General features: G+C 48.5%; 1 protein-coding gene across 1 annotated transcript; it reads right to left on the bottom strand.

Annotated features, from left to right (window-relative positions):
* Nucleotides 1–3142: 3142 nt before the first annotated feature.
* On the bottom strand, nt 3143–11301 carry PROK2 (prokineticin 2). The gene is made up of 3 exons (XM_075052835.1): nt 11197–11301; nt 7542–7667; nt 3143–4085 (listed from the first exon to the last, which is right to left on the bottom strand). Exons 1-3 carry the CDS (start codon nt 11281–11283, stop codon nt 3960–3962), a joined length of 339 nt encoding a protein of 112 aa, XP_074908936.1. The 5' UTR covers nt 11284–11301; the 3' UTR covers nt 3143–3959.
* Nucleotides 11302–12226: the final 925 nt, after the last annotated feature.

Here is a 12226-nt window from a genome sequence, read left to right as displayed (position 1 = left end):
CCCTTGACAAGGTATGCTATAAAATCTCCTAACTCACTAGAGTTACAGGGTAAGAAAAAGTCTATAGGTTCCAGCCCACCTGCAAAGGAACAAAACCAACCTTAATCCTGTTTTTTTTTACCTTAGAGTGACCCATGTGCTGCTCCAGCCTCTTTTTTCAACCACCAGACAAAACTTCAACCTTGTGTTAAGCAGCCTCACTTCAGCTACTTAGGGTGACCTGTCTCCTAGGCAAGAACCCACACATATCTGAGTCCTACTTGCCACACAACCAGGAGAATTTATGTTGTTTCACCCCCTCATTCAAAGACTTTGTAACTTTTTTTTTTTTTTAAAGTGACCAAATTTTCCTGGGGGAATTGTGGGCAGGAGGATGTAGATGAGACCGAATTTCAGCTGGGTTTTCTCCAGCTCAGCAGCAGAGCTTTCCCTCCAGCTCCCTCAGGCTTACAGGTGCGTGCTTGCTCAGCCAGCTGTGCACCCGCAAACCTGAAACACCTTGTTTCACCTTTCCTAATAAGCATGTAATCAAATTAAGGCAGCAACTCATTATATGTGGTGGTAGTATCCTTTCCCGAAATGGCTCTCTGTTAACCCAATATCTGGTAATAAACACAGAAACTCCTACAGGTTTGTGTGATATCATCATTATTCTATAGCATATCTGCAACATAAATATTAATATAATATTAAAAATTAATGCACACATTTCTATTAATAATTAATACTATTACTCCAATATTAATAAAATTAAACCAAACGTTGGCACAGATCTCCTAAGTGAAGTGAATAAAGGAAAGTGTTTAAACAAGGCTCTCTCCTAAGAAGCTATGTGTACTGGAGAACGAGACTTCTCCCTTTCACAAAGGTGTTTCCAGGGCTGCACGGGTTTTGTTCTCTTTTCTTGTCTGATTTCTCTTGCAAGGGCCTGCCCCCTTCTCTTCCTCCCAGGCAGGCGAGGAAGCTGGTCCTGACCTGGGATTATTGCCAGGGCGATGCTGAGACAAACCGAGCAGCACAGGGGGCTGCGGAAAACCTTTCACGGCAGAGCCGGCTCGAGGCTGGCCACCTTTTCCATCATTCATATTGAGTCCGGTTTGCTGTGCCCCTCAAGTCAAAAGCTGGCTCAAGGGAAAAGCAGAGGGACACGCATGGTCATTTACATTTCAAATACTTCTTGTGGTCACTGGTTTACCTATTATCACTGTAAAGCAAAGGGCTTTCCCCCCTCCCCTTCCACTGCAGAAAGAAATTAAAGGCACTTTGCAGGTGTGCTTGCGTTAGGAAATCTCCCCCAGGACAGGAGAAAAGATAATTGATTAGGACAGAGTTTAGGAAAGAATTGGGATGCAAAAGCTTAATCTTCCTTCCAAAATGATCTCTCAGATCAACTAACCTTCATCATGAGTGTCAATTAATGAGAATTAAATTACTAAAAGGGGAATCATCATAATGATTGCCAAGTGAATGTAGTGGGGATGTAGGACAGTGAGGTTTTGCCTTTAGCTCTTCTGTGCCAGCAGCCACGCTCCCGCAGCAGGCAGAGCGGCTGCGGCAGGGAAGGTGCGGAGAAGTCCCTTGGAGGCAAGTGCAGGATAAGGTCTCTCTCAAAGAAGCACCTTCCTAATGCCCTGTCCAGGAGCATCTGCAGGACTCGAGTACTTCGACCTCCTATGGATGGTGTGAACTTTGATCTCGTGTAATTGGGGCTGTTCTCATTACCCAGATAAATGCCTAATCCCACAAGTTAATTGGCACAAATTACAACTACAAAGCTGCTCTGCTCTTGTCTGATAAACTCTCCTAGGAGGTCAGCATGGCAGGTTCTAAGGCAGTCATCAGATGTAATTGTCCACTCATTTACAATGATACAAACCAGGATTATTACCTTCAGTGGAGTCACTGGTGATTTATGCCAGCAGGAGATGAGAAGCAGGGCTGGCGTTTCCTGCTATGGTTCATCGTTTCAAGCACCAAGAAAATGTGCTTTGGTAAAAATGAATGGAGCAAGAGATGGGACACATACACGCTTGGACTGCTTCTATTTTCCTTCTTGATTCTCCCTTTGAGTGTAAATTGAAGTCCATGGTATTAAGCTAATTTTATACTGATAGACATGGACAGAAAAGCATAAAAGACAGAAAAGTCTTTAAATCCAGGTTATGGGAATTTCTGCAGTGCTCACGTGTCACTGCATTAGCATGGGAATGAGCTGGTCTTTCATCAGCACAATTCAGCCCCTTGGGTTAGCGATGAGCCCCTCTAAGACTTCAGATCTAATACAGGCACTCTGTATCTGATTACATTAATGCAAACCACATATAAAATTATCATTTGGTGGCACCTCAGACTTTTTTTTTTTTTTTTTCCTACAGGACCTGAGTCTGTTGCCACTTGCAGAGCTGCTGTATCACCACCGCAAAGGCTGAAGCAAAATATATAGAGCCCTGGGGTTGGGCTGTCTTGAGCCAGGAAGATGCAATCCTCTCTCACGACATTTATTTTTCTAACATGTGCAGGATCCACAAGGATCTGGCAAAATAACAAGGCCAGTTGTTCCTTTCTCTCTCCTCAGGGAGGCTGTGGAGCCCAGCGGCAGGTACCTGGTAAACTCACTGGGATGTTTCTCATCTTCTCTAAGTAATACAGGTGTTTGGCTTAATACAAGCATGCTAACTTTTCTCCCCCCTTCCCCATCGTCATCAGCAGCAAAGCACTGATTGTTGAAAGATGAATGACTTCACTTCTCCAGTTCCAGCATATGTTTGCATGTCTGAGAGCAAGAAATGTGTGAAACTCACACAAACTATTGGAATTCCAGCTCCAGGCATGACAAGTAAATATGAAGTTGCACAGCATTTCATAGAAAACCCACAAATTTGATGTTCACTGGGCTAAAGTTGATTCTTTGAGGCACGTGCCAAGAAAAACCTCTCGTATTAGCTACACCAAGATTCCTCCATCATCTAAGACTGCAGCTTGGTTGAGGAGTTCATGCCTTGTAAACTGTTGAGTTTCCCTAAAAGCAGCCAGAGGCATATAATCTTTTGCTAAGCTATCCATAAGCAGCTCTGCTAGCTTGGGTGAATCGAGTGTGTGATAACAGATTACACTGAATAAAAATGGAAAACCACAATGACAAAATAATGTTATAATATTAAAATAAATCAAATCATATACTGCCATTATTCTGATACAGAATTTTTACACAGCAAATTTGATACATATACAAGAAGTCAGGCAGCCCATTACAATAAACTTCAGGGTTCCTTTTTTAATATAAACTACATCTTAATACATAGTTTGAGACGATCAGGTAGTTTTACACCAACTCAAGTAACAACAACTCCTTCTCGTCTTAGAATACTAAAATAACAAAATCTTTTAATGCTTTGAATATTGAAATGCTTTGGTTCCACCCGCCACTTTTAAAAAGTGTAAAAACTACATCTATTGGTTAAACTTTCACCCTAGAGATGCGCCTAACTTACAAATACAGTTATATTAATAAAGATACGAAATGTAATGTAAATACAGGTTTTTGGCAATTGTCATATGCTTGACACTATGCAGTTATTCAACTCAGTTCGATTCAGGCATTCCAAAATGTAAAAAAGTGGCCAAAATTTTCCAAAACTGACAATAATCTTGGATGTTTTCATTCCGGGGTTAAGCTGGAACCATGAAGGCCACGAGACGGTTCAGAAAGCGTTAAGCTCCTGCCCTCAGAAAGCAATATTGCTTTAGCAGATGTCCTTTCGCTCGCCCCAAAATGAAAGCATCCGCCACCGCGAGTCCTGAAAACCTTGGCCACTACAACACAGTATCCCATCTTCAGTTTTAATGTTGGTGAGGCAGGAAAGTACGGTAAAGGGTTTCCCCTGGCAAGTACCTTGTTCATCACAATAACAAGAAAAAGAATACATCGAGCGGCTCTTCGTAGCGCAGAATAGCTCCTGCTAAAAAAAGACATCTTCTTTTCTGAAGTCCGGTAAACATTTGAATTTGCTGGGAGAAGTCCGTACGCAGGCCAGGCCGGGGAGACACGGGCAGGTGTGGTGCATCCGCCGTCCGGAGAAGGGAACCTGGGGACAAAGAGCACGGACATCAGGGACGGGGAGCACGGCCACCGTGGTGCTTGGGGGGGCAGGTGGATTCGGGTGAAGAGTGGGGATGCGGGGACAACTCCCTCCACGGCGGTTAGATCCCCACAAGCTGCAGCACGGGGGCTGGAGAGCAGATGGTAAAGCCAACCCCATCGCATTTCCCGGTCAAGCCACAGTTAAGAACAAAATATAGCAGTCCGTGCTGGTGTGTAAATCTACATCTGTGACACATGTTCTCCATTTACTCCCGTTTCACAAAGGAGTTTGTTGTGAAACTACACTGGCCTTCAGCATCACGTTTTGCGGTGTTTACTGTGCAGGGTTTCTGCTTGCCCTCATTCCTGCGTTGTCGTATGGCACAGAGCAGCCTGTCAGCCGCGTAGCAGGACCCGGGAACTGCAGGATCCCATAGTAATTCGGGCTGGAAGGCACCTCGGGAGGTCATCTCACCCGCCCTCCCGTTGAGCAGGATCCTTTTCACCACAAGGCAGAGGTTTCTGAATTCATTCCACCCTCCTCCAGCCACGCAGTGTGTTGCAGGGAGCACACATACGGACTGCATTACGCAAATTTAATTGTGCCACGACGTGCATACGTGCTGACACTCGTTAACAACTCGATCACGAGCTCTGCCTTTTACAGGAGCCGTGCCTCTGCCAGCACATGAGCCGAGCCCAGCAGGACAGCCGGCTGGAACAGCATGGCCGGGAGCTGCGGTGCTGCCGCCGGCAGCACGCACCGAGCATCCGTCGGGATGCAGCGAGGGAAGCGCAGAGGTATAAAGCCACTGCTGCAAGCCAGGCAGGCAGCCCTAATTCCCCTCACTTCCAGATTTCTGGGTGTTTTGAGCCTGCAATTTTAATATTCCAGGATTGTTTTGTGTCGGTGTGCAAATTTTCTCTTTAAGAAAGTCCAAGGGAGAAAATCCCACATGTTCCCCCTGCATCACACCAAGGACCTGCCTGCTCCAGTGACACCCCATCAGGTACGGGGGGGTTAGCGGGGGGCTCACATCGCCTGCAGTGCCCTGGGCCAGCACCAGCCCCCTGCCCCGCACCGTCTGAAGAGCAGCCCCGGAGCGAGGGACGCCGTGGGCTTCCCCATGCCACCCACCACGGCCCCTCTGCCCCGGAGAGGCCACCGACCGCGGGTGCTGGGGACTCCCCATGGGAATCACACCTCTTGGGGCCCACGCACAGCACTGCAGAAAAAAAAATAAAACCTGAGCTCCTCAGGCTGGTAAGGCTGACTCAGAGGTACCTCTCAGCCCTCCGACAGCTCAAGTGATTTATTCAAAATGCTACGTTCGCTGCGAGGAAAGGTTCCTTTCAGCGGGACTCCCACGCTGAAGATGTGGCTTAATAACGCACCCGTTTGGGGACAGGCAGCGGGTGTCAGCTCCGCAGGACGGGCGCTTTGCCGGGGCGCGCAGCTTCTTTGCCGGGGCAGGCAGATCCTACGTACCCGCAGCCGGTGCTGGCATCGCCGGCTGAGCCCGTGCACGCTTTGCCACGCCGTGTGCCCAGCACCGGGTTTTAATGACCGCGAGGCAATGGGGGTTTGTGGGCGAAAAGGAAACGAGGGACCTGCTGGGAGAGACGTGGGGGTGACGTGGAAGGTGCAGAGCGGCAGCAAAGCCACCCCTGCGCTGCCAGCTCTGTCTGCTGGCCTGCCAAATCTCGCCTGCCCGACCCTGCCTGCAAACCCTGCCTCCGCAATGCCAACGGAGATTGGGAACGGCATCGAGCCAACGCCATCTAGTCGCTGAGAAGGAAACCAGAAGGTGGAAACCCAACTGCCCAGCCATCGTCCCCAGGGTATCTCCAGGCTCCTCTGGAGGTCCCCAAGGCGGTGGCATGGCCGTGGTGGTGGCTGCTTTGTACCTGACCTGCAGGCAAAGGAAAGGTTTTGGTGCTCAGGGCGACTGGTCTCCCAGCTGCCCCCTACCCAAATATCGAGGGGAGAGGAACCGTTGAGCAAACTCTCCATCCTTACAAATACCTAATTTCACATACTACAGTAAATCAATTTGCTTTGTGTTTGTTGTGAGGAGCAGCGGGGTGAGGAATCTAAATCTAAAATTAATCTCATAAAGCTTATAAACATCAGTGACTATGCCTGTAAGTCTGGGGTGGACAGGCATCTTCTCTGATTGTATTTATGCAGGCAATTAGCTTAAAATATATCAGACAGTATAAATTATTGCCCAATAGCAATAAGCTCGTAAAAAAAAACCCCAACCCTAGAAGACAATTTCTCTTATCCTGAGACTCCTGTTAATGTAAAGAGCCCTTACAAGAAAACCCTGCTACATTACATAGTAAAAATGAGAATTTGGTCCCCAATATGACAACAGAAGATTTAAAAATTTAACTGTAATAGAACAAAGCCTTGAACTTCCTAAAACTGAGAAAATATACCATAGATACTGATCTGAGAAGCCAGGCATTGGATGAGAGAGTGAGAGAGGCAGCTAACTAGCTGCACATTTATAATCCATGTTTATTGCCTTGATATCTTTCACATGTGATGACTCTTGGGCCATACTCTTCCCTGAGGATGGCTTTGAAGACCACCAAGTTCTCAAGCTCCTTGGTAACATCCCATTCAGTCTTTTGTATTACTTATAAATAAGCAGCCTTTTTCATGCTACAAATAATATATGTGGTTTATAATATACATATAATTATGTGGCTTTAAATAAATGTATTTGTTAATATCATTATATTAATAATAGTGTGTCATATAATAAGGTATTAATATGTAAATAGTATCATATATATGTGTGTGTATAGATGTATACACACATATATATTTGAAATTAATAGGTAGAATAGAAGCAAAGAGAGCCCATGGTGATTTTTCTCAAGTACAAGTGTGTGTCAACACCTTCTCAATGGCTTTTGAAGGCACCAGTGGCTCCCAGCCTCTGGAGCACATCAGGACATTGCTGTTTGACGGCAGGGACCGTGCTGCAGTGATGCACCAGGTGTCCCGACACCAGCTGGTGACATTTTTATGCTTGTGATGGGATCTCGCCCAGTTCCACCGAGGTCGGTGCCATTTGCTATGCTCCTGCTCACACACGTAGGCATTGGCAGGGCTGGGCTCGGGAACTGCTAGAGCTGTTTCACATCATGTAATGATGCAAAACAGCAACAACAAACTAATAAGAAAACAATCTGGAAATTCTGTAGTACTTTCATCCTCGGATTCCCTTCAGCATAATTTTGACAGTAATGTATTTCCTTACGTAGGTACCTGCAGTGCTATTTCCATACAAATGCGAATAGCTGGGTATCATAACGCATGGCATGTTTCCCCGCCTTTTCACCACGTATAGTTTTTATGCAATGTGACGTACAGTGCGGTATATTCCTGTTTCTTTGTGCCCTGCCAGCTCCGGTCCCACAGCCCCCCCGGTGACATACTCACTCGGTGACTCAAAGGATGGCACTCCTCTCCCAAATTTCCCATCGGCGTGCACATTCGCAGGCTGCGGATCCAGAGGCTGACGGCACAGCACATCCCTCCTCCGCACTGCTGGTCTCGGTCGCAGGCCTGGAGTTCAATACAGCATTAGGCAAATAAAATTAATAATAAATATGCTCCAGAAATAGGGCAGATCGGGTGCTCAAGAGCTGCCTCTGGCACCCCGCAAGTTACGATAGCTCGTTAAGGCTGAATAAGAGGATTTAAGGTCGATTCACAATACTTGTATCTCCCATGGATCTGAACGTACAGGCTCCTGGCACGTTTCAGAGTTGAGCCTGGGATGTTTAAAGCCATGATCACATACAGAGCTGCTCAGGGCCAAATCCAGGACAGACAGTGATTTACAGTCCCAACTTGTGAGCACTGATGGACCGTGGCACGTCCCATTCTGCCTTCCCAGATCGGAGCCTGGGTGAGCTCAGGCAGCTGCAAGGACCAAGCCCACCAAACAGTCAGGAATCTTGTCTTATGGAGTAGCTAAGATAGGAGATTTTCTATTAACTTAAAGACTTTTAAGTGACTATTCTTTCTAGTTTCTTATGATAATATCTTATGGTTGAATGCCTTTGCAAATGCAAGACTGCATGATAGTTTTAATAGAGAAGTCCAAGTGGAAGTAGCTAAAACAGAAGTTTAAATATGGATTCCGTGGTTCTTATCTAGAATTACATGTAACTAAAAGAGGTCTTAAATGTGTAATAGAAAAACCTTTGCATAAGTGTCCACATCCCAGAAAATGCTGCTGTGGTAGCATTCCCCCTGCAAGGCAGGGGGGAAATATTTCAGCCACTTACCCAATACAGCTTAGATAAGCACAAACCAAAATGCAAACTACTGAGTATGTTTTAAAAAAACCCAGAAACCATGAAGAGCAGTGGACATGTTAGGGTTTGGAAACAGGTTACTGCACATCTTTTGCCTGTTTTTTAACCAAAAGTTTATCAGACTTTTTATTATATTAATTTAATGCAAAAAACCAGTCTCCTTTCTCCAATGAGAAATGCCATTAGTTAAAGGTTCTAATTACACCCAAAAGGTAAGCTTAATTAACTCACTACTCTCTTAATGTCTGACAGGAGGAGTGACAGACCAAAGGCACTGGTCAGCAGTGCATAAACAGGCAACTTGTAAAAATGCACATAAATATGATAACAGCTCTGGGGAAGACTGCGTATCAGAACAAACATTCGCTTGAGGAAAAAAACTTACAGCTCTTACCTCGGGATTTACATGATAAATGCCATTAGACTGTACTCTACTGGGTAAATATTCTAGTTCAACCAGCAGAAGCCTGATCAAAATATGTATTTACTGATCAGCCAGTAATTTAGGAAAAAGCTGTTGCATTAGGGTCAAGCCATTAAATAGCGTGTGTGACCCAAACAGCTAGCACTCCTCCTAAACACACATTTCACGAAGCAGACAGCTCTGTGCTACAGGTGAGCCCAATCACACAGAGTATTTACTTACAAGACTAATACGACCATAAAATGACCACTACAGCCTGCCAGGTAGATAATGTTTATTTTCTAACCTCTCTCTCCCTCTCAAAAAAAAGCACTCTAATGGTCTAATTTTGCTGTAGTCACAAAAAACCTGCAGGTCCAGTGATTTTGGCTGCCCCTGGCACACCGGTGTCCACTGCTCAGCTGAAGTCACAGGCTCTGCTATTCCTCACCGGTCAGCTCCTGACTCCCCCCTTTTTTTTTTCTCAGTTGTATATCTCAAACCCCATCCATCTCTGTGGGACCGGTCCTGGAGTGAAGTACCACTCAGCCGCAAAACAGGTCTGAGTTATGTCCTGGCAAGCAAGGGTATCTAAAACACCATGCTGAAAAATTTAGTTTTAAAATTCACACACGCATATATACATCTGGCAGAACTTCTAAGGCTTCCTTTCCAAAAATGTATGACAAGTTTTGAAAATATTCAACCCAAATGCTCCTGCCCGCACCTTATCTGCAATGTGTAATTCGTGCCGCTACTCCTAACCTTCACAGGACACAACATGAAGGACATTCCTCTTCAGCACCTCATTTAAACACAGGTTTGTGGAAATTCAGCTCAAGGAAAAAGTCCCAGGTGAAATGCCAGCTCCAAAGACAACTGAAGTCAGCACATGAACCACCACTGAATTGAAGAAGGTTTGAAACAAGTCCTTAAATTGCAAAGGAAAAGCACCTTTCAGGCTCAGAGGATGGGAACAGGAACACCTACGTCAGCTCTCATCTGAGATTTGCCCATTCATCAGAAGCCAAAAATGCATCAAAGTGCTTTAAGCAGAAATGCACTGCAGTAGTTAATAAAGTAACATTTCCTAGTTCTAATCTATTTTTACTTTTTGAATCTGCTTTATCCTTGATCTATTATTCAGTGCTTCACCATTACTTTATTTAATGGATTAATTATGCTTTAAAGGTGTAGCCACAACTCTAATAACAGACTTACATAAACTGGTCCTCCATTGCCGTAAATATTTCTACTTAAAAGGAACTTGAAATTCTCAAATATTAAAAAATTTCTTCACACTCTTTGCTCTGAAAATTAATCAGTCCTGATCTGACATCCAGAGAAATGCCTACAAGCTGTTTCATGGACTTCAGTGAAGTCCAGACAGAGAGCCTGGACAGCCCCGGAGTAATCTGCTGCTGCTACAACTTCTGATGGTTACAAAAGACGTGTAAGCTCTCGAAGGAATGCAAGTGCTGAGTTATTAATCCAAAGCAAACACTAAAAAAAAATAAATCATTTTACTTAAGAGTGATGCAATGCTTTGGGTTAAATAACGACTTTGGGAAAAAAAACAATTTTCACAACCAAAGTAAATCTTAAGCCTACAAACAACAACAACAATAACAGGGGACTCATTTGCAATGGGTGACTATTGAGGAAAAAAAAGCAGCAGAGTCATACTCAAAAAAAAAAAAAAAAAAAGGGAAAAAAGAAGGAGGCAGGTTTTTTTCGATGATTGCAATACCGGTGCCTGCCCTGTAAGCGGTAGGACTGGAGGAACTGGAGGAACTCGGGGTGCAGAAGCGGGCAGTGCGGTGCCTGGAGCCGGGTCCCCCCGGGGCAGGTTTGGGGGCAGCCCGGGGCTGGGGGCAGCGGGGGGGGGACACGGGACGGGACGGGACGGCAGCCTCCAGCCCTGGAGAAGCAGCTGGAGTCTCCGCACACTGACGGACCCGGCTGAAGAAATCCCCCCCGCCGAGCCCAGGCATCCCTCCCCCAAAGGGACAGACCCCCCACCCCAGAAGCCCCCCAAGTCCTGGCATCACGCAGAGACACCCCCACCTCCGCGCACCCCTCACCCCAGAGACCCCCCCCCCCCCTCCCCAAACCCTGGCATCCCTCATCCCCCGACCCAGCCCTCCCTTCCCCGTCCTGCTTACCACTTCTCCCACCGAGCCCCCCCAACCCCAGCCACCCCTCACCCCACCCAGACCCCCGACAGACCCCCCCCCAATCCCCCAGCCATCCCTTAGCCCTAGCAGCCCCCCCCCATCCCTCTATCACCCACAGCAGACAGACCCCCACCTCCTACCCCCCCCCCGACCCCCCCGGGTCCCGTCGGTGCCGTCCAGCGGGCTCTCACCCCGGTGATGACCGCGCCGTACCCCGCGGCCAACAGCACCACCAGCAGCACCAGCGCGGAGCGCGGAACGCCGCGCAAGCTCCGCATGCTGCCGGCCCGCGGTCTTTACGCTCCCCCCCCCCCCTCCGCGGGCGCGGTGCGGCGTAGCGGAGCCCGGCGCGGCGGCCGCCCCAGCCCGTTATAAAGCCGGGGGTGAGGGGGGGGGGGGTTTGCCGGCGGTAGAGTGAGTCACCCCCCCGCCCTGGCACAGCCGCGGCCGCGGAAGGTTCCGCGCAGCCCTGCGCGCCCGCGGGACTCTGCGGTTGGGGGGGGGGGGGCGGTGGGTGGTTGGGGGCAGTTCATGGAAAAGTCCCAGGGGTGGTTGCGGGGGGGGGGGGGGTCCCGGAGAATGTAGTGGCATCCCACAGCAGGGTTGGGGTGTGGGGGGGTGACAGCCCACAGCAGGTCTGGGGGTAGGGGGGGGTGACAGCCCACAGCAGGTCTGGGGGTGTGGGGGGGTGACAGCCCTCAGGAGGTCTGGGGGTGGGGGGGGTGACAGCCCACAGCAGGTCTGGGGGTGGGGGGGGGGGGTGACAGCCCTCAGGAGGTCTGGGGGTAGGGGGGGGTGACAGCCCACAGCAGGTCTGGGGGTGGGGGGGGGGGTGACAGCCCACAGGAGGTCTATGGGGGGACATCCCTCAGGATGTTGGGGACATCCCTCAGCAGGTCTAGAGGGTGATCCCAGGACTGGCTGGGGGACATCCTGCAGCAGGTTGGGGACACCCCACAGTGGGCTGGGGCCATCCCGCAGCAGATTGTGGCCATCCCCCAGCAGGTTGGGGACACCCCGCAGCAGGTCCAGAGGGATCCCCCAGCAGGTTAGCTCACATCCCGCAGTGGAGCGGAGGCAGCCCGCAGAGCCACCGGAGCCAGCCTGGAGGTCCGTCTCGGCTCCAGTGCCCGTGTCCCCTCTCTTGTGCTCCTCAAGCTCCCTGGCCTGCAGCAGATCCAGCAGTTCTCCCGCCAGCCCCAGTCCCGATGTTCCCCCTGC

The sequence above is a fragment of the Buteo buteo genome, chromosome 21, assembly GCF_964188355.1.
Source record: "Buteo buteo chromosome 21, bButBut1.hap1.1, whole genome shotgun sequence".
In the NCBI taxonomy this organism is placed as follows: Eukaryota; Metazoa; Chordata; class Aves; order Accipitriformes; family Accipitridae; genus Buteo; species Buteo buteo.
Note: the sequence above shows the minus strand (reverse complement) of the source record. Positions and strands in the feature narration are given on the sequence as shown.